Raw genomic sequence first — 26,126 nt, forward strand, 5'->3', positions numbered from 1 at the left:
CATGTGTGTGAGAGATACTGAAAGAGAGAATTGTGTTATTCTATTTCTGACACAACTGTAGTATTGTATTGAATGTTCTTATCCCAATCTGACTCGCTCACACCTCCCTCACTTTTCTTCAAAATTGTGTGTGTGTGCGTGTGTGTGTGTGTGTGTGTGTGTGTGTGTGCCAACTTAACCATATTTTGTCTACAAATATGTACCCAGAAGTGAGTTAAATCTGTCCAAAACCTCTTGTTTAAGGAGATCCTCATTTGTAAAAACGGTGTTCAAATAAAAGAAATAATTGTGAAAATGCAGAAGGTTAAGCAAACGTGTTTGTGTGTGTAGAAAAACTCATGAAGAGCCAAATGTAGGAGCTACTCCTATCATGTGAACATTTAGGGTTCATTGCAGACACACACACACACACAAACACACACAAACACACTTACTCTTTATTTATTATTGCAGTAAAAGGGTGCTGCGTCTTTAAGCTCTGCCCCAGTGTGTGTGTGTGTGTGTGTGTGTGTGTGTGTGTTTGTGAGAGAGAGCAGAGGGGTTTGTTTATTGTTCTAGGGACAAAAGCCTGAGTGAGAATCATAAAAGCATCGAGAGAGATTAAACTACACGGCACATCAGAGAGACAGAGCGATACGCACACACATACTCACATGGGTAAGTCTACCTGAACTCACCTGAACCCATTTGTAACCACTGCTATGATTTTCATCATTTTTCTCTTATTTACTGGCAGAATTTTCATTGATTGGTCTGTCTGTAATTTGCATGTGATATACGTTGTTAAGACAAAATGTTTTTAATGATAATTTTTATATGTAGAGTGTAAGATTAAGATGGCTTCTGCTTTTCAGAAGAAGCTTATAAGCATCACTCCTGTATTTATGGATGTATTTAATGGATCCTAATTAATTAAAAAGGTTGTCTTGATTGATTAATCAGCTGGCTCAACTTTTGATTGGCTAAGACGGTTATACGACGCCTCAGAGGTGTGTGTGTGAGACGGCCAGTAACCTCAGGAGACTCCAGCCAGAGGTCACACCAGGTCTTTAGGTCAAATATTCTCTCCTCTATGGCTGTCTCCTGTACGGCCCAGTGCCAGTCTAAAAATGGGCTGTATTTTCTGTAGTTGTATGAAGGATTCTCATGTATGCATTGTATTATGTAGGTGTCTCTCTTTTTTTGTACTGGCAGACCACAGATTAGATGGACAAGAGCTTATCAGCCTTCTGCAGAATCACATTTTCTATTTGAACTGTTACAGCAAATGTGTGATTTTCTCTTTTCGGGCTCAAAAACTAGGGATAGCTGTTCTAAACCTGTTGGTCTTTCTTCTCCAAAACACAAATGAATGCTGGTGTCCGAACAACATTGGACTCCACTGACTTTTCTCTGTATGGACAAAAAAAGCACTGAAACATATTTCAGAGTATGTTCTTTTGTGTTTCACTGAAGAAATAAAGTCATACAGGTTTGGAACGACATGAGGGTGATACCATTATTGGGTGAACTATCCCAATAATAAAATTTCATCACACCCTCCTAAAAAAGAGGGTGTGATGAAAATGTGTCTCATAGTAATCAGATTATTGTGAGTGATGAGCTAGAAAAACTCTAAAAAGAGTGTAGAAAGCTAGATGACCTGCCATGATCCCAATTGTAACGCCAGTGGTGTCAGTGTGTGTCTGTCTGTGCCGCTATGGGTGGAAACGCAATGACGTACTCCACTGCCGAGGCCTGTGAGTGTGTGTGTTTGTTCACAATGATACTTTTTGTTGTTAAAACAAAAGCCATTATGACTGTCACAAGTGCTTCTTTTTCTGACCACAAAACCTCAAACGCTAATGAAAACGCACCCCCAAATCTCACCCTGACACCAGGCTACTCAGGCAAGAGAGAGAGAGAGAGAGAGAGAGAGAGAGAGGGGGAGAGGGAGGGAGGGAAAGAAAGAAAGAGAGAAAGAAGCGAGGGAGGGAGAGGAGCAGCTTAAGCGATGCAATTTTTCTTCCTTGAGGTGGACAGTGGAGTGTATCTGAAGAAAGAAAGAAATTACCTCCCTTGATTTCAACATCGCGCAACAGAGGGCAAAAATCTCTCTGGAGTGAGTGGACAAGCGTCTGCGCGGCTCTCTCCTGGTGTGGGTTTGGCTCAGCAGTGTCGATGTTTCCAGTGAAACAGCCGTGGTTGTGTAAAGCGCTAGGTGACCCGAGGCGCATCATCTTCTCACATTCTGGGGACTGCAGAACTCCATAGCTAAGCCTTCAGGGGCTTATTGTTTGTTTGGCTTCTTTTGGTTAAGTTGCTTTATTACTGCTGTCATTGTTTTGCCTTTAAATGCACATATTCGCCTATTTTTTTCCTTCATAGTTACATTTTTTTGCAGTTTGAGATTGATCAGGGCTTATTTTGATCTCCTGCCTTTGAGCTTGTTCGTTTGATTCCATGATACATCGACTATTTAAAAGTGTGCGTGTGTCAGCACATTGTGTATGTGTCCTTGACTTACAGTAGGCCTACTAACTCTTAAAAGCGCGTTTTGTGGTTCAAGTGTGCATGCTCATTTATAGGCCAGTGGTGAGATTTTCTAGATACTCATGAGTCCACTACTATTAGGATAGACTGTGTGCGTGTGTGAGTGTATAAATGTGTGTGTGCATCGTGTGTGCTGCATGTGCAGTGTGTGTGTTGATATATCGCTCACCTACAGGTTGCTATGACTGCTGCATCCGCTGCCTGGGCGCCGTGCCCTACACCAGCCTGCTGGCCACCCTGCTCTGCTACACCGGCGTGGCGCTCTTCTGTGGGGGAGGGCACGAGGCGCTCACTCACACACACACATTCATAGAGCTCTACTTCGCAAGAGACGTCCAGGATTTCATCGTGCTGGCAGACTTGTGAGTGACGGTCTTTCTCTTTCTTTTTGCGATTGCGTATCTATTCTTGTTTGTTTGTGTCATTGTTCCATATTTTATGTTTCAGCATAAAATATTTCCAGTATGTGATCTACGGTCTGGCCTCCTTCTTTTTCCTCTATGGATTGTTGCTGTTGGCTGAAGGTTTTTACACCACCAGTGCAGTAAAGCAGACATTCGGAGAATTCAGGAGCACCCAGTTCGGGCGCTGCCTCAGCCTGACTGTGAGTGTGTGTGTGTGTGTCTGTGTGGTCCTGGTAAATTAATGTGCAGAGGCGGACGGTATTGTAAGCATTTTTACTTACCAAGTAATTTTGTTTTTCAAGTATATGTACTTTATCAGTGTTCTCCTTTGGAAAACTTTTGCTTCACAACATTCCAAAACATAATTATAGTACTTTTTACTGCAATACATTTCATATCGAATATCATTTAATACTTAATTACATAAACATGTAGTACTGTATACTTTTACTCAAGTAAAAGCAATTCAAAGTTTTACTTGAGTAAGTTTTACAAGTAAGAAAGAACTACATTTTTTATGTAATTAAGTACTTAAAGGTAAGAAAACAACAACTTTTATATATGAAATCTTGTGCAGTAAAACATGACTATATATTATGCTTTGGAATGTAGTGAAGCAAAAGATTTCCAAGTATACTTAAAAATGTACTTGAGTAGAAAATCCTCTACTGTCTGCCTCAGGTAATGCGTGGCTATGTCCCCCCAAAAATGGCAATATCCAATTTCCAATATCCTTTGTCCTTGTGGAGACATTTTTGGTCCTCATGAGGAAAACAACTTATAAATCAGACTAAATAATGTTTTTTGAAAAAGCAAAAATGCAGAAAGTTTTCTGTGACTGTCCGGTTGAATGTTAGGGGGTAGAATATACAGTTTGTACAGTATAAAAATCAAATGTCTATGCACTGTCCGCATAAAACATGAGTTCTTAAAGGGATAGTTCACCCAAACTCATTGCTTACTCACGCTCAAGTTGTTCCCAACCTGTTGCGTTTCTTTCTTCTGTTGAACATAAAATAAGATATTTTAAAGAATATTGGTATCCAGACAGTTGACGGAACCCATTGACTTCATCATTGATAAGTCAATGCGTACCGTCAACTTACTGGCTGTATCTAAACTCCCTGATGATAACCAACGAGCACTTGATTTTTTCTTGGCACTTTATTTTCTATTTAATTTTTTAGTTCGTGTATGAATGTGGACATTTATGAGACCACATATATACGTATTCTGTTGAACACTGTAACAACACTGTTCAGGTGCTATAAGTTTTACTTGCTTTCTTATATCTTTTGCAATGTGTTCATGCTTGTTATGTTGCGCTGGTCTAAATAACTGTTTCTCTTGTCCAGTTGATAATCCTGACGTGCATTCTCGCGGTGATTTGGCTGGTTGTCTTTGGCTTCACTGCCATTCCTGTGCTCTTCTTCATTAATATGGAAAGCTCCTGTCACCAAGTCAACATTCTGTCGGAAACCACCTTGTTCAACCAGCAATCTAGGGTCTGCATGGACGCACGGATGTATGGTACGTCTGCGCCCATGTGTGTGTGTGTGTGGGGGGTTCATGATCATGATGTCTGTTTTTTCTATGTAGGGTTTCTTCCCTGGAATGCTGTGCCAGGAGTTGTTTGTGGAAATACACTGGCTAACATCTGCAAAACACAAGAGGTTAGATGGTTCTAGTTCGGGACACACACACACACACACACACACACACACACACACACATACAATTTTCAAAAGATCATGTCACTTATTATCCCATTTCATGTTTCCAGTTCTACATGACCTATGATCTTTACATCTGTGCATTTGCTGGAGCAGGAATCACCCTTATTGCCCTGGTTAGTGATCTCATATTCTACACATGTGAACTTTAAAGTTTTTTATATTTATGAAAATGTTTTGTGCCAGGTCATAGTGGTTAGAGGGTTTCTTCTTTAAGGGCCTCCTTGCTTTGCGTTCTAGAAATAATCAGTTTTAACTGGTAAATCCACCTCAGAAATCTTTATGAAATGATTTTAAGAATCACAAACGACAATGATTGGTCCATCATGACAATTACTTTGAACAGTAACAGGTAATTTACATGTGCCCATGTTGTATATGTGTACATTTTTTGATTATTACGTTCAGACTTTTATTGCTATTGAATTGGACTGGATTATTTGAGGTCAGAGTGCTGAGCTGTCAAACAGCATGACATTCATAACGGAAGTACAGCAAGGGAATGTTTAATTTACAATCAGCAACTGACCTCACTGCTACTGACCGATCTCCAGCGTCTCTACTCCCTTTTCCTGTGTATTTGGCAGCAGTTATTTCTCAGGCTTTATCTAAAGAGAATCACAGAGCACTATTGGGACAGCCCTTTGTCCTGCTGAGGAGCACAGTGAGATGAATGCAAACATGTAATAATAATGTAACAATCTGAAAAATTGCAGTGTCAATGGCCCACAAAAAGTTTTAGACACTTCATAAATTCTCCATTTCATTGCATTAGATATGTGCCATCTGCAAACAAATGCACATTTCTTTTATGAAATGTTTTATTGCAATATCTATAGAAGCTTTTTTCCACCACAAAATAAAACATTTTATGAGATAATTGAGATACACTCAAAATTCTGACCTTTTTTTGCAACTTTATAACTCGCAATTCTTACCTAATAACTTTATAGCACGTAGTTGTGTTTGTGTGTGTGTGTGTGGGGGGGGGGGGGGGCAGAATTGTGAGTTGCAATTACCTTTGTTATTTTTTATTCTGTGGTGAAAACAAGCTTCTATAAATAGGCTATGTGCCTTTATAATGAATAAAATTTAATTATTAGCTATGCCAGATGGTAAAAAAAGTAATAAGTCTTTCACAGCCTTTTCATTTTTCCACTATACTGCTCTTGAGCAAGGAACTTGAACCCCATTTGCTCTAAAGTGATTAGTTCTCTAAAAAAGTTAATCTAAATAAATGGTGTGCTATTATTAGAATCTTACACCTTGTCTGATGTTTATGGTAAAGTTGTTTTAAAGGGATATAAACATTGTCACAACCTCAGATTTCATCTTTTGCTGAGTAACAGATCAGTGACATTCTGATCAAGCATATGGGCTGTTCTTTCCTTTTCTTCCTATTTCCAGTTCATTTACGTGGTTGCCACCACCTACAACTACGCCGTTCTGAGGTTTCTCGGAAGGAAGGGAATCCGTTGCTAGGTTCGGTCTTGCTAGGTCCGCTTTCCTGTCGCCTGTCGCAGCGGTATCATCACTGTGGCCCGTGAGGAAACACAAGAGAGTTCCATGAAGCCCCTGCAGAGTTCTATAATACAGAGCACAAACACACACGCAAACCACTAGTAACCACTACACTAAAGAACAGAAAAAAATCATTGAAGCTCGACATATAAAACCACAAACTACTTTACTGTAGATCTCTGGAGGAGTGGAATCTAGCTTCTCTATTTCTTCATTTCTCTCCTCTCTCTGTGTCTTTGGCTCACACACAGATTATCACATCACCTTTCTCTCACGGCCATTTATTCATATTTTAATGATTGTATTCATTGTGCTTCATGGTCATATTAATGCCTTGCAGTTTGCTAGGATTTTAGCTTCTCTCTGTCTCTCTCGCTCACGTTTCATCTTTTTGAGAGAGTTTGACTTATTTCTTCAGTCAGATGTTGGTTTGTATTCTGAGACACACAGAGAAACAGCGCTGACGTGAGCAGCTTTCTTTGCGTCTATTTGAATTCAGTATTTACAGACACTCTTAGTGTTCAGTGTGTACTTGTTGTATATTTTGACTAACAGTGGCAATATGCTGAACCTGTTCAAAGATGGTGCTCGATCAAAAGAACTAATGTTTTTTTATTATTATTGTTCTGGCTCATTTTAGAAAACTAAAAATATTTCTACAGTAAAATGGATAACTGTAAGAGATGAGTAATAAAATGATGCAAACTAAATAGAATTTACATCCATTTGTGTGTTGACTTCATAGAAACTCATGCAATAAACTTTAATGAAAGTTGACGATCAGTGTTGTCAATTCTTCGTAGAGCTAAAGATCACATTAAAAGAGGATATTAAAAGACAATTGAAACTGAATTGTTGGGCAAATACGTGGAACATGTTGATCAGAAAGAGAGAGATACTTTATTAATCCCAAGGGGAATTTGTATATGAAGACATCAATGATCATTTACAGAAAATGACGGATTCATGTGCAATAAACCTATGACGACAGTTCCACCACTTCACTGAAGTTTATTTTCAATTAACCCAACCTTGGTGGTAAACTCTGAGATGTGCTTTGTTGTCATGGTGACAAGTTATAGTCGAGTAGGCTGCTGTGGGGATGAATCATCAGAGCTGGAAGATTTGATCAAAGCATTTCTCGCAGAGGACTTTCCCAGCATAGTGGTACATAGATGAGGAGAGATCACCCAGAGGACTTCTGCAGTCATTACACTAAAACACACACACACACACACACACAGACAAAGCATTACTGATCACACTGCAGCACATCTTATTACTGTGGCTGGTCGTAGGAAAAATAAATGAAAGGGGATACTCCTCTCAAAAATGAAAACTCTCATCATTTAATCACCCTCATCCTGTCCCAGATGTATGACTTTCTTTCTTGAGATGAACACAAGAAAATATATAAAGCAAGTTCACGTGACCTTTAGGGCCCTATCATAGTGTTTTTTTGTTTGTTTTTGTCTGCTCTGTATTTTTTACTGCACAAGAGACATCATAAATAAGCATTATTCGAATAACTCTGTACGTAATTGGATAGTCTTTCAACCAATCAGACCACAAGAGGCCTGATCAATGGGCAACGATCCATCGTTTCTCTGGCTGCATCCGAAAACCTAGGCAGCTGACTCGCTGCCTTATCAGATAATCGCTTGTAAGGCAGCGTTACAAGCGAATGCCTGAAACTAATTTTGGACAGACTTCTAAGGCAGTGTAACAGTTTAATGATCGACAGCAAAATAGAGCGAGCTTTGGTGAGAACTAAACACATATTTAATTACTACATTAGTCATTTCTCACCAGAAATTACATCAGAAGTAGCCTGGATGCCAGCTGAACTTACCCCCGCCCACAAATTTTTTAGGTCGGGCAGTTCAGTCTGGCCTCTCTCCATAGAGGAGTAATTATCCCTGAACAGAAACTGTTCGGATCAATGAAATCATCAGGGCGGGCTTTAGACGATGACGGACAGATGATCAACAGTAACGTAATCATGCACGTCATCAAAGGGACTTGGATTATATTTGATTGAATCCTAAACGGAGAGCTTGTTTGTATCTGCATTCACCTTCACAATTCATCTCAAAAATTATGGTCATGTTGTGTAAGTACTCTGTGTAGCATAAAAATCTTTTGTTGTTTTTTTACAACACCGGCTAAGATTGTGTATTCCAGCCTGATTCCAGCGCGCGTGCAGACAGGGTTGCCAAGTTTTTAGAACAAAACCTGCCAACTACTAGCCCTAAACAATAGCTTATCGGGGGGTTCTCTGGGGGAAAAATGGTGTTTGGGGGGTAAAATGTGTGTTATTTTGGCAAGATTGCCTGCTAAAATTCGCACTCATGGGTCTATATATATCACATAAACGCTTCAACCAGCAGACATAGAAAACAACCCGCGGGAAAAAAATGCGGAATTGGCAGTTGAGCTCTGTTGACGTTGCTTCGTTCCTCTGATTGGTTGATGGTCTATCCAAGTGAGGTCTTTCCTGGTTCGGTTGAAACGCCCCATAATCACAGCCCAATGGAGCAGTTTCAGACTCAGAATTGAGAATTCTGACTAGAATTGTGTATGACCACGTCAGGCTACATCAGAAGTGGAAAATATAAGTAAAAAAACATACATTTACACACAAACTGAGTAGAAAACGCAACTTTCGGGCGCCATCTTATTTTCCCAGCTCAACTGTCACTGAATGGAAAGCACAGGATTGTGGGATATCAAAGGCAGTGAAGGATACATGTGCGCTGCCTTCAAAAATCGATCATGAAGGTATCTCAGGAGACTGGATATTTGGATATTGCTTGATGCCTTCCTGCCTTCAAATGTGTCCTCCGAAGGCAGCATTATCCAGGTTTCGGACACAGCCACATCCACATTCACAGCCACATTAAATCACAAATGTGATTTAAGCCATTTTGAGTGTGGTATGGTTGGTGGTGCCAGACAGGCCGGTCTGAGTATTTCACAATCTGCTCAGTTACTGGGATTTTCACGCACAACCATTTCTAGGGTTTACAAAGAATGGTGTGAAAAGGGAAAAACATCCAGTATGAAGCCGTCCTGTGGGGTAAAATGCCTTGTTGATGCTAGAGGTCAGAGGAGAATGGGCTGACTGATTCAAGCTTATAGAAGAGCAACTTTGACTGAAATAACCACTCGTTACAACCAAGGTATGCAGCAAAGCATTTGAGAAGCCACAACACACACAACCTTGAGGCGGACTCGATTTCTGTTGAGACATTCTGAGTCAGAATTTGGCGTAAACAGAATGAGAACATGGATCCATTATGCCTTGTTACCACTGTGCAGGCTGGTGGTGGTGGTGGTGTAATGGTGTGGGGGATATTTTCTTGGCACACTTTAGGCCCCTTTGTGCCAGTTGGGCATCGTTTATATGCCACGGCCTACCTGAGCATTGTGTCTGACGATGTGCATCCCTTTATGACTACCATGTACCCATCCTCTGATGGCTACTTCCAGCAGCATAAAGCACCATGTCACAAAGCTCGAACCATTTCAAATTGGTTTCTTGAACATGACAATGAGTTCACTGTACTAAAATGCCCCCCACAGTCACCAGATCTCAACCCAATAGAGCATCTTTGGGATGTGGTGGAATGGGAGCTTCGAGCCCTGGATGTGCATCTCACAAATCTCCATCAACTGCAAGATGCTATCCTATCAATATGGGCCAACATTTCTAAAAAATCCTTTCAGCACCTTGATTAAGTTAGTTCTGAAGGCGAAAGGGGGCCAAACACAGTATTAGTATGGTGTTCCTAATAATCCTTTAGGTGAGTATATACAGACAAGGCTCAGATGAAAACAACATCTTCTTTGAGAAAGGGTGAGACACTGACTTCTGAGCTGAGTTTCATTACAGAGGAAGAAGAGATTTAAAAAGTAAACCTTGAAACAATCTGGATGGCAGCAAATGTCAGGAATGTTGATGGTAATTTTCGTATTTCCGTTTAAGGGCAGCTTGCAGAAGGAACATATCATGTTACCTTTCACACTGCAAAGGGAGACATACACAAATTCATCTTAAAAACTGTTGGCCTCTACCTATGAGTCAATATAGGTCAACAAACGTCATATCAAAATGAAGGTGTTGCAAATACGACTGACTTACTTCAATCCAGCTTCCCTGTTCAGTCTGTGTTGTTCTGCTGGGGCTTCCACAAGAGGCTCTTCTGTTTTTCCTGTAGTTGCTCTAACTGATGATTCTGTAGTTGGAGTTTTCAGAGCAGATACAAGTGAAAGTTCTCCATGATTACTTGTAGGCTGGTTTTCTGCCTGTCTGGGTTTGAGCGGAGTCTCTACTACAGGTGCATGTGGTGTTGTGAGTCGTTCCACTTGATTGGTTTCTTTTATTTCCTCTGTGGTCAGAGCACCTGAAGGTTTTGATGGATTCTCATGTAGAGTTTTGGCTGTTTTTTCCTGCAGTGCTTCACTGGATTTTCTTTGGTCTGCTGAAACTCCTACTGTTGTTTTCCATGTTACGTCTACAGGAGCAACTGCAGGTGTCTTCAATGGTTCATCTACAGGTCTGACTATAGGTTTCTCCACTAAATCCTTTACATGAGCATCTGCAGGTGTCTTCAATGATTCCTCTACAAGTTTGACTATAGGTTTCTCCACTACATCCTTTACATGAGCATCTGCAGGTGTCTTCAGTGGTTCATCTACAGGTCTGACTATAGGTTTCTCCACTACATCCTTTACATGAGCATCTGCAGGTGTCTTCAATGATTCCTCTACAGGTTTGACTATAGGTTTCTCATCCTTTTTAGGAGCATCTGCATGTGATTTCAATGGTTCCTCTACAGGTTTGTCTATAGGTTTCTCCACTACATCATTTTTAGGAGCATCTGCAAGTGTCTTCAATTGTTCCTCTACAGGTTTGACTATCATTTTCTCCATGGCATCCTTTTTAGGAACATCTGCAGGTGTCTTCAATGGTTCCTCTACAGGTCTGACTATAGGTTTCTCCACTACATCCTTTGCATGAGCATCTGCAGGTGTCTTCAATGATTCCTCTACTGGTTTGACTCTAGGTTTCTCATCCTTTTTAGGAACATCTGCAGGTGTCTTCAATGATTCCTCTACAGGTTTAACTCTAGGTTTCTCATCCTTTTTAGGAGCATCTGCAGGTGTCTTCAATGGTTCCTCTGCAAGTTTGACTATAGGTTTCTCATCCTTTTTAGGAACATCTGCAGGTGTCTTCAATGGTTCCTCTACAGGTTTGACTATAGGTTTCTCATCCTTTTTAGGAACATCTGCAGGTGTCTTCAATGGTTCCTCTACAGGTTTGACTATAGGTTTCTCATCCTTTTTAGGAACATCTGCAGGTGTCTTCAATGGTTCCTCTACAGGTTTGACTATAGGTTTCTCATCCTTTTTAGGAACATCTGCAGGTGTCTTCAATGGTTCCTCTACAGGTTTGACTATAGGTTTCTCATCCTTTTTAGGAGCATCTGCAGGTGTCTTCAATGGTTCCTCTACAGGTTTGACTATAGGTTTCTCATCCTTTATAGGACCATCTGCAGGTGTCTTCAATGGTTCCTCTACAGGTTTGACTAAAGGTTTCTCCCCTACACCCTTTACAAGAGCATTTGCAGGTTTCTTTAGTAATTCTTCTACAGGTTTGACTGTTACGGCATTTACATGTGCTCTCTTGGAGTCCTCAAAGACAGGATATGGACTAGAACACATTTAGAATAGTTATGAAGCATCTGATTGTTCTTTACAACTCATGAAATATTAAATATAGTCTGTTATGAATTAATGAGTGTAAACATCTAAGGATGTCTGCTTCAGTTTTTCTAACTTGCATATGAGGAAATTAAAGGATAAAATGCTCTATGCAGAGCTTCACCAGACCTATTCACCAGATGGGACCCACTCTTGACTGGTGTGTTTTCTGTTGAACTCACAGGCCTAAGGGAGTGCAGATAGCTGGAGTTATTGGAAAGGAAACATGAATTGAATTCAGAAACATTGAATATACAATGCACAAACAAGGAAAATAAGAACAACTCTCACTCAAACTTCCTTGAAGCTGACTTGACATAAGTCCTTTGAGGGGTTGTGGACGAGTCCAGACCAGAGGAGGCAGCGCCACTCTCTGAATATGGCATGATGGAGGAAGAGACCCGACTGCTCTCAGGAGATGATTCATTCTTAGGTTTTACTAGCTGTACTGGTTTACTGTTAGAGAGTGAATAGAAAAAAAATTACTTTGATGAACTGAGCGAAAGAGAAAGAAACAGTGATCTTAACATCATCAGTTTTAGTGTTCATGAAATCATGGGAAAGACCTTTGATGGGTTGCTACCGCTCTCAGCCAGCAGGTGACAGCATAAGTGTGCATTTACCATTTTACATCTAACTGAGTGTCCAGAACCTCTTGAGCTCTCTGAATCCAACTTCCATCTTTTTTTAGATTGGTTCGAACTTTTATCGCCTGGAGCACAGCCTGTCTGTCTACAATCACAGAAAACCTCTGTTAGAGTGTCTTTTCAAATGAACTTTATCAAATGTCTATGTATCAATATACATAGCCTATATCAAATGTATGTTTTATTGTTTGTGTTTGTGAATGTTTTACCACTGGACATGGTGAGATTCTCTTTCTCAGTCAGGCCTATATTAGAAACACAAGAAGTATGAAATCAGATACAGGATCTCTATTTCTTTATCTAATTTTAGCATAATCTATATAGTTTGATGTGCTCTTTTTCTTTTTCTGTGCTATATTGTTCACGTACCCCCCAAGAAACACATGCTACAAACAACAAAAATCCAGCACAACCACATTTTTTGGTCTTTGGTGTGTGTGCATTATCTCGCATGCCATCTACAACAGAAACTCCGGTGCTGTCATAGTAATATATGTGTTGTGAAAATGTTTGCCTTCATGCACTGTTTGGAATTGCACTTGACTAATTGCATTGTTTTGATATATTAGTCCTATAGCACTTAAGTGGTGAAGACGCAAGTAGCCAAAAATAAATGAGCTGGAAGACATTAGGGACAATGGCAAAAAGGAAGAACGGCCATAAAACACACAGCAACAGAAACACAATGAATCAGAGTAATGGCCTTTAAGCTCTTGTGTGTGTTTATTTGTCCGTATATGATGTGTTTGTGGAATGCTTTGGTTTTCTCTTGCACATGATGTGTATGATTATGATAGATAAGGACTTGGATATATTTCACATTGGCCTATTTCCACATAGGCCTACCTCGATGGTGTTTGCATGACAGATCTTCTGCTTACAGATTTATTGCTTGAATTATGTGCATGCATGCACTTTAAATGATAAGGTAAGACGGATTAAAACAACACTGTCATATTCAATTTCATGTAGCCTAAACGTTTCATCTCGGCTGAAATCATATCAATCCGACTTTTGTGATGTTGTGTGCGTAGGCTATAATTCGAAAGACAGCAGTGACGCAATGAACTATCAGTTGTCTCATTTGAATAGACAGATGAAAACTGTATTTCCATAATTGCGCATATAAACGTAGGCTACACAAGTAAGATATTACATTTATCGCTAATTTAACCTCTACCACAAATCTGTTGACATTAATAGATTTAAAATAAAAACATGAATTAGCCGATTTAAATAGCAGAGCCTACATCAGTGACCTTGTGTTATTTTCTTTGTTGTCCATGTTTCACTATTTGTGATATTTTAATGTCTGGCTGTCACAAGATTAGGATAGTTAATGCATTCATAAAAGCCATGTCCGTATCCTAAAACATTCCAGGATCAAAAAGCACAACATCTCACACTATTGGTTAAGTCTCTAACATAATGGCAGGATGTCCTCCTCACTTCCCAGAATAGTGAAATCATCTTCATTGCTTGTTTTGTTAAAATTTCATTGATCACAGTCAGAGGAAGAACCCCTGCGACATAATCCAAAATCACTCAAACAAAAACACACAGACAGTTTAACACCACTAAGAAATAGGCCTATTGTTTTATGAGGACCTCAAGTACGCAATCATTTTCACAAGGAGCACTTTAAATTTCACTATTTCTGATCGGACATTTACAAAATGGTCCTCAGATACAGCCAAAACTAAAACTCTAAATGAGTTTAAATTCTTAAGACGTTTTTGAAAAGATTTTTCTGATACGGTATCTTTGCACTATAAAGCAAAAATGGGGTCTTACCTGTGTGTGGAAATCTGTGCAGTTTAGTCTGTGAGAGTGAGTTAAAACTTGCCAGACTGCAACCACTACATGGATGCACAGATACACACAACACACACCTCTCTGCATATCTGACCCACCTCCCTCCACGCACACACCACCAAAAAAACTCACCAGATAATAAACAAAGTAAGCATAGCTCACATTCACACACCTTTGAATTGATTTCCTTGATATAAGATAGTAACGTCTGTGTGTGCGCCGCATGGGTTTTGTCTGCAGTCCAGTTTGCAGTATGAATGTTCAGGGACACTGTGTTCTGAAACAATGACAAAGTGAGACAAATGGGGTGCACCAAAGACCGTCCAACCTCTTAAGTTTAGACACAGAGAAAATCAGATGTAAAGTGTGAAACATTTATGTTGGCTGGAATAGTATGCCTGCAAGAACAAATGTATTAATAAATTATTTTTTAACAACACAACAAACTTACAATCACCGGCTAGAAAGTATGTGCATTTTGTGGCTTATAAACCCAAATTCAACCTCAGAAAGAAAAACAAATCTAGATTCTGAATTTCTTTCTCAGATTTTCAAAAGCACACAAAAGTAAATAGTCACATATTCAATGTCACCGTCAGATGTTAAATGAATAATAGGTAATATATAAAATGTATAGATTGGTCAAGTGAGCCACAACATTTGAGATTTTAGAGGTTTTCTTTGTGAAAACGTACATGTATCATTTTAAAACTTTAAGTGCACTAGGTGTGTGTGAGGATCACCAATTCAGTGCTACAGGACACTGGTGATGAAGCGTTATCTCTGTAAATCTTTGAGATCTGTACCTGAAACCTTTGCACCAAACAGTCCAGATTCTTAACGATTATGCAATACCCTGGTTTCTCTTTTATCTATAAACATTTTTTATTTGTCTAAACACATCTTGTGACCTCATACTGCTTTACATTTCTAATGAATGAATGATGAATCTGCAGTTTCCAGTCTCTTTCACTGCTTTCAGACAAAAGACATCTCATCACATCTCAAAGGAGCATCTGTTTGGTTAGAAGGAGTTTGATATAAATAATCCATAGGAAAAAAAATCTTGTCTTTATAAAGAAGTTGAAATTGAAATAAGTACTGACAGGAGAAAATTCCATCAATAGAGCAAACGACATGTACCTGAAATGATAACAGGATTCCTGAGATGCAAAGGAGTGCGAGAGAAAAAACATTAATGGAAATGTGTGCATTAAGTGTCTATATGGAATGACAGAAAACTAAACTAATTAAGAAAAATATGTTACAACACATCACAGCTAAACTTCTAAAACTCCGAGAGACAGAAGGGATCCTATCACGACATGCTAAGCGGGTTCTTCCAGATTCTTTCCAGAAGAACCGTCGCTGGTTAGTCCAGCTGGTGCTTCAGGTGACCCGATGTTAACTGTGTCGGTGATGCGCTACTGCAGCCAACAACAGGCCTAAACAAAACAGTAGACAGAAAGAAAGACAGACAGACAGATAGAAAGAAGTTGTTTACTTGTTAACACCATTTATTGTATTATAATATAATTATAATTCAATTTACAATGATTTATAATTTAAACAGCTCATGTTACATTACTGTGACTTTTTATATTACAGCTTACAGATAGAAGTTTGGTCTGTCTGGCAGATCATCCATGTATTGAAAAACACGTCTAACACTGTCAAACGTCTGAGTGATATTTAGAACTCTGATATTACCAGTTATCAAAATATTAAGACTGTACAGCTGTATTCAAAAACATTTTTTATTATTATTATCTATGACTTGTGCAGGAAAATTAACATGTTCCCCACCCTGGATAGAGCAACACAAGAATAATATTGGGCTACATTTCTACATATTAATATGTACCCAAATGTTATTTGTAGATCAAAACCCCTGAATAATTACAAACAAGGTAAAACAATATTATCTAATCATCCAACAGCATCATCCGAATAAGTAGCAGGTCATGGAAAAGCCCCGTGACTGATGCTGACTGCTATCACGGTCCTCTGTGGATTGTAATGACAGTATGTAAAGCTTCCAGCATCACTAGATTTCACTACGGGCTGCTCTGCTGCTCGAGAATCTCCATAGGCACGGTTTCTTTGAAGTCACTCAGTTTCCTGGAGAAGGAAGACAGTCTTGTGCTGATAGAATCTCTTTTCTGTGTCAGCATATCCCCGTAAACCTGCAACAGCTTCTCTCGGAAGTGATTTCCCACAAAACAGTACAGGAAAGGGTTTATGGCCGAGTTGGAAAAGCCGAGGCAGAGGAAGAATGGCAGGAGTTTATTGATTCCTTGGAGTACCCAACAATCCCACTCCACCCCAAGCTCTCTCAGAGCTCCGAGGAACGCCAGCACGTGGAATGGGAACCAGCAAAAGAAAAACGCCAATACCACAGCGGCCACCAAACGCAACACGTGGACCACTCGGCCAGAGTCTTGCTCCAGGTAGTTCGGGGGGGCCAGCAGGTGCACGGCGATCCTGCAGTAGCAGGTTGCTATGACAACAAACGGCAAGAAGAATCCAAGGGTGTTCTTCCCAAGGGTTAGCCCAGTTTGCCACAAGGAGCTGGGGTAGTGAATGACACAAGCCGTGACATTGTAGCTGGGGAGATGGTGTATGTCACGGAACACAACCGTTGGCAGCGTGGTCAGAGCCGCAACGACCCAAATGATGCCGCTGACTAATCTGGCCTGGTTTATGCTCCTACTGCTCTGAGAGTGCAGGGGGTAGACGATGGCGTGATATCGATCCACACTCATACAGGTGATGAAAAATATACTAGCATAGACATTTATAGTGACCAGACCCCCACACAGCTTACACATAATCTTCCCAAAAACCCAGTTGTAATCCAGCGAATAATACACAGCCCAGAATGGCAAAGAGCTCAGGAAGAGCAAGTCCGACATGGCTAGATTCATCAGATACGTGTTGGCTACAGTCCTTCGGCCTGAACTGTGATACAGCACGCACAACACCAGCATGTTGCCAAGAAAACCCAGTAAGAATATGAGGCTGTACAAGGCCGGGATCACTTTCTTCTGCGAAGTTGAGGAGGACATGAAGTCACATGAATTCGTCATATTTTGCTGCAACATCGGCACACTGGGTGAAGTCAGGTTATGGGCCGAGTCTGTCTCCATGGCGTCACTGAATCATTCAACGATTCGGAAGTTCTGTAGAAAGAAAGAACAAGTTTTAACAAGTTCAAGTTCTCAAGAGGCAGAAATTACGAAACATGTTATTGTAGCCTTCTGACGAAATGCAAAATCATCTTCATACTCCATTTATCTTAAACTTCCACTAAAACTTTTTGTTGATCCCCTCAAGAAGAAAATACAAGATTGTGAAACTTCTGAACGGTTTACCCAAAAGCAAAGAAAAAGTAATAAAACAGCTATAAATCACAGGCTGAATTTCACAGGTTGCCAGAAGAAATAAAAAAATGACTAAAAGTGAGCAAAACATCTCTAGTGAGATAAAATAGCGTGCGTTACTATAAAAATGTCCAAACCCTTCGCGGACACAAAAAACAAACCGAATCCTATTTAAAGCACTTGTCCCACGGTTGTTGACAGCCTCATTGTCTGTTACATTATTAGAGCTATAAAACAGAGAGAAAAAATCCCACCATATACTGAACATCGGCGGTCCACTGGGACGGATGTTGCAGCATCCTCTCCTCTACGTCTTGTCAGTGTGAGAAAGAGATTCTGAAACGTGAGAAAGCGAGTGTGTGAATGTGTGTAACCATAGCTCTGGTGAGTTTGGGTCCAGCGCAGATGTGTTTTATAGCTCTCAGTAGGCTGCTCAATACATCTGGTTACTGTTAACATAGGCGGGGGGGCACATGAAGATATTTGATTGGCTGAAATCAGATGTGGACGCGAACAAGATTCAGTCCTGTTCCCCAACAGCATAACACAAAAAAGGTGCCCAGTCATTCTTTTCATATTTTTCCAAAGAGTTCAGATAATAATGAATGCATATTTGCGCAACACATACAGACTATGTAACATAAAATCAAATCTTGCTGACATATTTAGCAGTTGCTTATTTTATGTATGATTAAAGCTAAAAATGTAAATAAATGATTACTCATCTTGAAAATATCTTTAAGTTTGAATATGTCTGTGTTGGATATACAGAGTGAAGTTTCTCATTATTTATATCCGCTCACCACTGTCATGATAATTCATTTATGAAGATTAACACACTCTAAGCCCTAAATAATGTTCACAGCTGTTGAAAATAATCCTAGTCATATTTCAAACGTTGCACATGTTCTTAATCAAAATGTTACGCCTGTCAAGTTCACCCACTATTTATGTTTAAGTCATTGGAAAGCTTGTAGTTATCTGAAATAATAAATGAAAAATCTACATTTTTTCAGATAAGGATTTAACCACTCAAACGGTCTAAACTATTTCCCTCATATTTGGTTCATATTACATGTCTGTAGCTTAAGAAGAACTTTAAAGTCCATATTTGCCAATATTTGATTCTGCTCCCTAGAAAAAAATGACTTAAACTAACATTTTTCTCTTGTGTCAGCGAACTGTCTGGAAGTGTGTACTGTATGTCCATTTAAATGATCTGATTTCCTAATTTCTAATACATTAAAGGAAAGATAAGGACATAAAGTGACTCCTGTGGAGAAACTGTTCAAAACGTTACAAGATAAATACTTTAGACTGCACTGACAACATATGGTTTTAATTTTTGATAGTTTTTAGGCTTTTTTACTGGAATTATAAAAATAAAAATAAAGAGATTAATACTTTGATTATAATATCTGACATGATCATAATAGCAATAGCACCAAGGACATGCATTCCACTAGCTAATGGATCTCCTTACATATTTTCCAGATATACTTCTAATTTTACATTTAGGATCTTAACTTAAGGGAACTTAGTCATTTAGATTTTTTTTTTTTAACGTTCAAAACTCCAAAAATGGCAAAAATGACCCCAGCACTCTGCAGCTTAACATACCTTTTAGTTTCCGGTGTAAAGTTAGAGAAGTCTTCAGTCCCTCCGAGGTGTCGATAAACTCCTGGCACGCGCTTCACGCTGAAAAACGAGCCAAAGAAAGCTTGCTTAGCCCCCAGCAGACTTTTCCATTTTGGAAGAGTCGATTCTCTGCGTGTGTAAGTATATGAGGGAGTAAACAGCCAACCAGATGTAGGATTTGTTCAAATATTTTTACGTCCACATTTGTCCACTGGGAAAAGGAGGGTGGAGAAGGATGTTGTAGGGGGAGAGGGAGAGAGAAAGAAGAAGAGTTTTTTTCTTCCTTTTGGTAAATGCCTGCATTCATTTTATATGCATTTGTCCAGTAACTCTGTGTTAACGAGAGAGAGAGAGAGAGAGAGAGAGAGAGAGAGAGAGAGAGAGAGAGAGAAGAGAGAAGAGAGAAGAGAGAAGAGAGAAGAGAGAGAGAGACTGCAAAAATAACCAGGAAGAAACACTCCAGCATTGCACACACAAATCTAATGATCTGAAAAAATAAAAGACAGATGTGCCACGCTAGTGTTTACTGTGTAGTGTTTATATGTTCTGCTGTAATGTTTCATGCAAATGTCTGCATATCTATCTGTTCCTTTTAATGTAAATTTCCTGCATTCCTGCTAATGAAAGCGCTGGTCACTGGTCTCACGTGAGTTTTGAGGTTCTGTTGGGTAAAATCATGTCCTCACTTTTACCCAGAGTGTGAAACTAGATAAGCTTCTTAAAACACAGGAAACTGAGAGACGTGAGAGGCGTCATTCACTCTGGACTCTAGTTACTGTGACGACGACCCCGAGAGAGAACCCTCAGAGGTCACGGGCAGATGTGTTCTAACAACCTCATAATGAGGCAGATAATGATGTCTCAAACGAGGAGGGCTAAGATAAACGAAATGGCCAATTACAGATGAGATTACACAGAAGCGTGCGTGTGTTTACAAATGAGTTTTTCCCATTTTCTTCTAAAGAACAGAACATACTGTTTCTTCTAGTGTCGTATATGCTTTTGAGTTTCTCAGTGGCTGTCAAACCCAGCGACTGTAAACCCTTTCTTTAATAAAGAATGTTGCAACAAAGGGGCTTTTTGGTGGGGTTGCATGTTCAGAGCTGCTGTTGAAGTGTGTCTCCTCAAACTTCTGTTTCAGAGAAACACTACAACTAGGCAGCGAATGATTCGAAAGGGACTCTGTAATGCTGCTGTTTCCAGTAAACTCTAGATTCCAGCTGAGTTGATTCGTTTGGTCTGGACATACAGAGAATTGCTAAATCTATAACATATAGCATAATTGAAGTATGAAGTAAGAAGCTGTGGCTACTTAAAATAGCAACTTTCAACAGTAGAAACGTAACTCAAGTAACTGGCATCACAGTCACAGACCTTTTTAAAGGATAAATGGACTTTGAATTATACACATTTGATTTATGTCTAAAGCTGCACAAATATTGGCCAATTAAACACCCCTCCTGACATTCATTATCGGGCACATGCTAGCTCAATAATTCAATTTTATGACTTCATGCATCTCTGGTCTAAAATGTATATTGATCAGCGAGAGGATTAATATTAAATCACCATTTAACAAAGTTCAATGTGTCCTGATTTGTTTGTTGGTGAATAAATGCTTTTAGAAGTTCTGTTATTGTGAGAGTTAGCGTGACAACCAGTGTGTCTGACCTCTGTCACTGAAATATGTCCCTCTTCTCAAACACTTCCTTCTGCCATCTCAGAGAGATAGAGAGAGAGAGAGAGAGAGAGAGAGAGAGAGAGAGAGAGAGAGAGAGAGAGAACGAGAAAGAGAGAGAGAGAGAGAGAGAGAGAGAGAGAGAGAGAGAGAGAGAGAGAGAGAGAGAGAGAGAGAGAGAGAGAGAGAGAGAGAGAGAGAGAGATTAACAAATCTTCATCATTTAGTCATAAATGAATCTCATGAGAAATTCTGGTTGAACATTCAGAAATTAGCGAGGGAACGAGGGAAGGAAGGAAAGAAGGAAGGAGAGAGGGAGGGAAGAGGAAAGGAGAGATAAAGGGAGGAAGAAAGGAAGTAATGGAGGGAGGAAGGAAGGGAAGCAATGGAGGGAGAGAGGAAAACAAGGAAGGAAGAAAGAAATGAATGAATTAAAAGACGGGAAGGAAGGAAGGAATGAAGGAAGGAAAGAAAGAAGGAGGGAAGGGTGAAAGGATGCAGGTAGGGGGAGGGTGGAAGAAAGGAAAGAAGAAAGGAAGGAGAGAGGGAAGGAAGGAATGAATGAAGGAGGGAGGGAAGGAGGGAAGGAACAAAGAAAAAACATTGCTTGTCTGAAAGTGAAAAAATTATTTTGCAATAAAATCAAGAATCCGTGATATGTTCATTGTCGTTCAGTTTTATTTAACTGGCACAAGTACACTCTAAAAAATGCTGGGTTAAAAACAACTCAAGTTGGGTCAAAAATGGACAAACCCAGAAATTGGGTTGAATAGGTCCATTAACTGGGTTCAAACAACCCAAATTCTGTTTTTAACCCAACTTGAGTTGTTTTTAACCCAGCATTTTTTTTTTGTGTGGTAGATGGTAGATATTTTGCCCAAAGTGATGAGCCATGACCCATCTTAGCTAGCAAAGTCTGAGATGTTCCTTTTACACCCAATCGAGATACCCTCACCTATTACCAGTTGACCTATAATTGTGGACTGTTTAAAAGAGTTTTACTTTTATTTAGCCTCTGTCCCAACTGTTTTGGAGTGTGTAACAACCATCAAAATCAAAATGTGTTTATCTTTACAAAATACAATTAAGTTGTCCATTGAGAACATTGGAAATATTTTCTTTGTACTTGTGTCAGTTAAAGTTGAAAGAGAATTAACAAATCACAGATTATAAATGTTATAGCATTTTACATAATGTCCCACCTTTTCTTGATTTGGGGTTGTACTAAATCCCTCGTTTTTCCTTGATTTGGTTTAAATTAAGGTCATATGCAGTGCAAATAGCCATATTTCAGCAACGATTACTTCAGAGCAACAGATGTAAATGACTTTGTTCTTACTAAAAATGATTTTATGTGACCATTGGGAAAGGGAACATCATTGTAAATGATCACAAATGGCACAAATGTTATAAAAAGATGATTTTGACTGAAGAACTTTTCTGAGAAGCTCTGTCTTTTATTCACTTCACTCTTCTCTGAAGGACAGTTTTTTAGCTGAAAGGATTGCATGCATGACTCACACAATACAGACAAATACAATTACTGCGCTGTAGTTCTTTCTGTTTGGCAAATTCTCAATACCTTTAGATGTCCTTTTAATTTATTTGAAGAACCTTTCAAGAGGATTTCATATATAATGAAATATATTCCTTATGACAGGAAATGCAGCTCTCCTTGATATCTTTTGTTGTACGGTTTGTACAACCTTTTATCTAGTGGCTAGCAATGTTTCTTTTGGCCAAGCTCATTTATATTGCTAGGTTGTCCTCAGTGAGTCTGGTCATTTGTACGGTGGTTCTCAGTTTTCCGCTGATCACAGTGGATATCTCACAATGGCCTGTCTTTTTAGAATTTACTTTGTTTGGGTTTACTAACAGGTAAACCGTGTTTATTGTTTCATTTTTTTTCTTTTTCTAAATATGTTCACATGGTTATTCTGGTCTCAGGTTTTAGTCTATGTGAGACAATGGATGTTATTAAAGGAAATTCAGGGGTCTTGTTATCACAAGGCTATATAGTGGTTTTTGAACTCCTGCACTCCTTTGAGCCGCCTTTGTGTTTATGGAAATGGCTGGTACATGTTAAATTTGCTTTAACAGGGATCACTATGATTTTGTGTCATGGCTTATGGAATATATATGGCCCATGTAGTAATTTGGACCTCTGAAAACAGACACTGAGTCTTGTTGTGTAGATTTTGACTAAATGAAACTCCAAAATTTGGGATCACCATGGATGGATCCGGAGCACTGGTTCATTTGTCTCTCCATTATTCTACAATTGCAGTTATCCAAAAATATTCAAAAACAAAACTAATTACTCATCAATTTAATATTGAATTGCAATTAATGAGAACCTTTGACTAGTTATACAGTTTTCTATAAGAATTATGGGTAACAACACGGAGACCCATCTTTTCATGGTCTCGGTCTGCTTTTTTGGTGTGCACCATGCAGGGGTTCGAATGTCAGCGTTCACGCATTCAAATTAACCGCACTAACAGAGCAATCCCACCAGGGTTCTTTTTAATCTTAAAAACACCCAGTGTGAACGCTCTTCTAGAGAATTACACATGCACACATAATATTGAGCTAAGAAAGGGCAGTTTTCTCCGGCCCACAGTTACCATGAGAGAGCCTAAATGCTCATAAAATTAACAGTATGATTCGACAATGTCAACTAATTTGGTGAGCCAGTGAAGATTATTAAATGTGTAAAAGTATCTTGGCTCAATGAAATGAGCAATAGCTTAAAGGGTTTACTGTAAGTCTGATTGGAGGTCATTACGGATATATGCACATATCTGGAATATTTGAAACATCTGAATGACATAGATAGACTTTTAACAGAAATATTCTTGGTTGTTATAAAAAATAAGAACCAATGTGCAAAATACATACAACAGAACAAAAACAAATTAAAGTTTTTTCAAGTACACTGGGTTTATTTATATAACCAAAAGGAAGAATAAAACTTTACATAGTGTGTATAAATTAAACATAATTTGCTTTCTGAAGTTACAAATACTATTCAGGTAAGATCAGCGTGCAATTTTCTTTGTCTTTTGTTGTTTGGTTAAAGGGTTAGTTCACCCAAAAATGAAACTGATGTCATTAATGACACCCTAATGTCGTTCCACACCCGTAAGACCTCCGTTCATCTTCAGAACACAGTTTAAGATATTTTATATTTAGTCTGAGAGTGTATGCAAACTAAATTGTCCATGTTCAGAAAGGGAATAAAAACATCATCAAAGTAGTCCATGTGTGACATCAGTTAGTTCATTAGAATCTCTTGAAGCATCGAAAATACATTTTTGTCCAAAAATCACAAAAACTACAACTTTATTCAGCATTGTCTTCTCTTCTGTGTTTGTTTTCAAACAGATTCAAACGGTTATGAATCAGCGTATTGATTCATGATTCGGGATCGCCAATGTCACGTGATTTCAGCAGTTCGACACGCGATCCAAATCATGAATCCGAGGGTTCTTTTCTGCGCCCAAGTAGCAGTCTTTCGCCTGTGCTTCCCCATAATATAGTTCCAAGTCACTATCTGCCTAGGAAATCGCCTAGTCTTAATCTGCGTCACTATTAGTACTCGTTGTAAATACGCAGGCCTCAAGAAGTAATTAGTTGGGTTGTTTTTTTAAATTACTTTTACTCAGGACATGCTAGCTGGCAACATAGAATTCCATTCATTATGCTAAGCTAAGCTAACGGCGACCCTACCAAACTAAAACAAAAATGCATTTGCCCACATATCTAAATGTGGCTAAGAAGTTGAATAACTTACCAGATTGTAAGAAAAACAGACACTCAAAATCCCAAGCTGCATTTCTTCTCCCTGATGGACAATGAAATCTGTGTGAGAACATTAATAACTCAAATATAATTGTTAAATATAATTGTTTTGTCAAGTCATACAGCACTATATGAAACTGCTCAATGTCATGATTCAGCACAACCAGATCATAAAAAGCAGCTTGTCCAATGTGTCCATACTAAAAAAAGGACAGACATAAAGTCCTGAACACATTCTGTTCCCTGTCAAAGAGCATCAGCAGCTCTCCCCAGTGACTGACAGAAGAACTCAATAGAAAGAGGAAGAGAGAAGGGAGGAAGAGGACGGGTCACAGAGGGGACAGGATGCTGGTTTGGGGGAGAGTTTGAAGGGATAAATTAGGAGCCAGCCTCAATGTACAGAGAATGAGTCACACACCACCATCCCATGCTCAAGGCTCACCCTAAACACTAATAATAGACTTCAGTCTGTGAGAATGTGTGTGGTGGCATGTGTTTGTGTTGTAATCAAAAACAAAAGGTCAAAAGCTAATTGTTGTGGATCTAACATCCTTATTATTATGTACAGTAATTTGACAAATACAATATTTGATTTGATCTGACATAACCACATTAATAAACATATTCATAGTTGAATTTCTCGATGTTCAGTTTTCATCTTACCTCAGAATGACCAGGTAACGCTAGACTGTCAGTACTTCTGTATATCTATAAAAGAGATTATTTAAAGGTTTTTGTGGCATATCGCTTATTTTAATTGCAAAGGAAAATATAACTGCAAAAAATTAGTTATTTAACACTTTAATAAGGTGTCGTTAGGGACCCCTAACATAAAATGTGTATTTAATTATTTATTTTCAAATCAGGTTTTTTAATTCATTATAAAACCTTTTATTCTTTTGCCATATCTTGGATTTATCCTTCCACATAATGTTCTATACAGAAAGAGAATTATATATTTTAAGATGGTTTTAAATAAATGATAGCCAACAACAATAAAAACATTTTTTTAAACCAGTTTACAATAAAATATCGAACAAAATAAATGTTCTATACTAAACAAAAGAAAACAAATAAATAATCCAGAAACCCCCTGCTGTGCTTCATGAAAACATTGCGTCATAGGGAAAGATCTGTACTAACATTAAAACCAGGAACATGACATTCTATAATAGATGAATTTGATATAATAGACTGAAATGGCA

At 38.9% G+C, this 26,126-nt stretch overlaps 3 protein-coding genes across 6 annotated transcripts; 1 reads left to right on the plus strand and 2 right to left on the minus strand.

Annotated features, from left to right (window-relative positions):
- Positions 1-500: 500 nt before the first annotated feature.
- On the plus strand, positions 501-6,967 carry plp1b (proteolipid protein 1b). Of its 2 annotated transcripts, none has more exons than XM_067439149.1 (7): positions 501-657; positions 2,708-2,894; positions 2,980-3,136; positions 4,292-4,466; positions 4,536-4,609; positions 4,720-4,785; positions 6,077-6,967. In XM_067439149.1, exons 1-7 carry the CDS (start codon positions 654-656, stop codon positions 6,149-6,151), a joined length of 738 nt encoding a protein of 245 aa, XP_067295250.1. In that variant the 5' UTR covers positions 501-653; the 3' UTR covers positions 6,152-6,967. The 2 variants fall into 2 exon arrangements, with proteins under 2 accessions (XP_067295250.1, XP_067295249.1); XM_067439148.1 differs by lacking the exon at positions 501-657 and adding an exon at positions 1,961-2,200.
- Positions 6,968-7,071: 104 nt separating this feature from the next.
- Positions 7,072-14,696, minus strand: si:dkey-125i10.3 (neurofilament heavy polypeptide). Its single transcript, XM_067439146.1, has 8 exons — positions 14,591-14,696; positions 12,813-12,848; positions 12,580-12,688; positions 12,248-12,412; positions 12,086-12,160; positions 10,335-11,906; positions 10,112-10,217; positions 7,072-7,405 (listed from the first exon to the last, which is right to left on the minus strand). The coding sequence occupies exons 2-8, from the start codon at positions 12,820-12,822 to the stop codon at positions 7,301-7,303; spliced, it is 2,142 nt and encodes a 713-aa protein (XP_067295247.1). The 5' UTR covers positions 12,823-12,848; positions 14,591-14,696; the 3' UTR covers positions 7,072-7,300.
- Positions 14,697-15,902: 1,206 nt separating this feature from the next.
- Positions 15,903-25,027, minus strand: agtr2 (angiotensin II receptor, type 2). 3 transcript variants are annotated; one of them, XM_067439153.1, is made up of 4 exons: positions 24,914-25,027; positions 19,422-19,499; positions 18,056-18,137; positions 15,903-17,600 (listed from the first exon to the last, which is right to left on the minus strand). In XM_067439153.1, the coding sequence occupies exon 4, from the start codon at positions 17,565-17,567 to the stop codon at positions 16,476-16,478; it is 1,092 nt and encodes a 363-aa protein (XP_067295254.1). In that variant the 5' UTR covers positions 17,568-17,600; positions 18,056-18,137; positions 19,422-19,499; positions 24,914-25,027; the 3' UTR covers positions 15,903-16,475. The 3 variants fall into 3 exon arrangements, with proteins under 3 accessions (XP_067295254.1, XP_067295253.1, XP_067295255.1); XM_067439152.1 differs by lacking the exon at positions 24,914-25,027 and having other exon boundaries at positions 19,422-19,843; XM_067439154.1 differs by lacking the exons at positions 18,056-18,137; positions 24,914-25,027 and having other exon boundaries at positions 19,422-19,843.
- Positions 25,028-26,126: the final 1,099 nt, after the last annotated feature.

This window comes from Pseudorasbora parva, chromosome 3, assembly GCF_024679245.1.
Source record: "Pseudorasbora parva isolate DD20220531a chromosome 3, ASM2467924v1, whole genome shotgun sequence".
Classification (NCBI taxonomy): domain Eukaryota; kingdom Metazoa; phylum Chordata; class Actinopteri; order Cypriniformes; family Gobionidae; genus Pseudorasbora; species Pseudorasbora parva.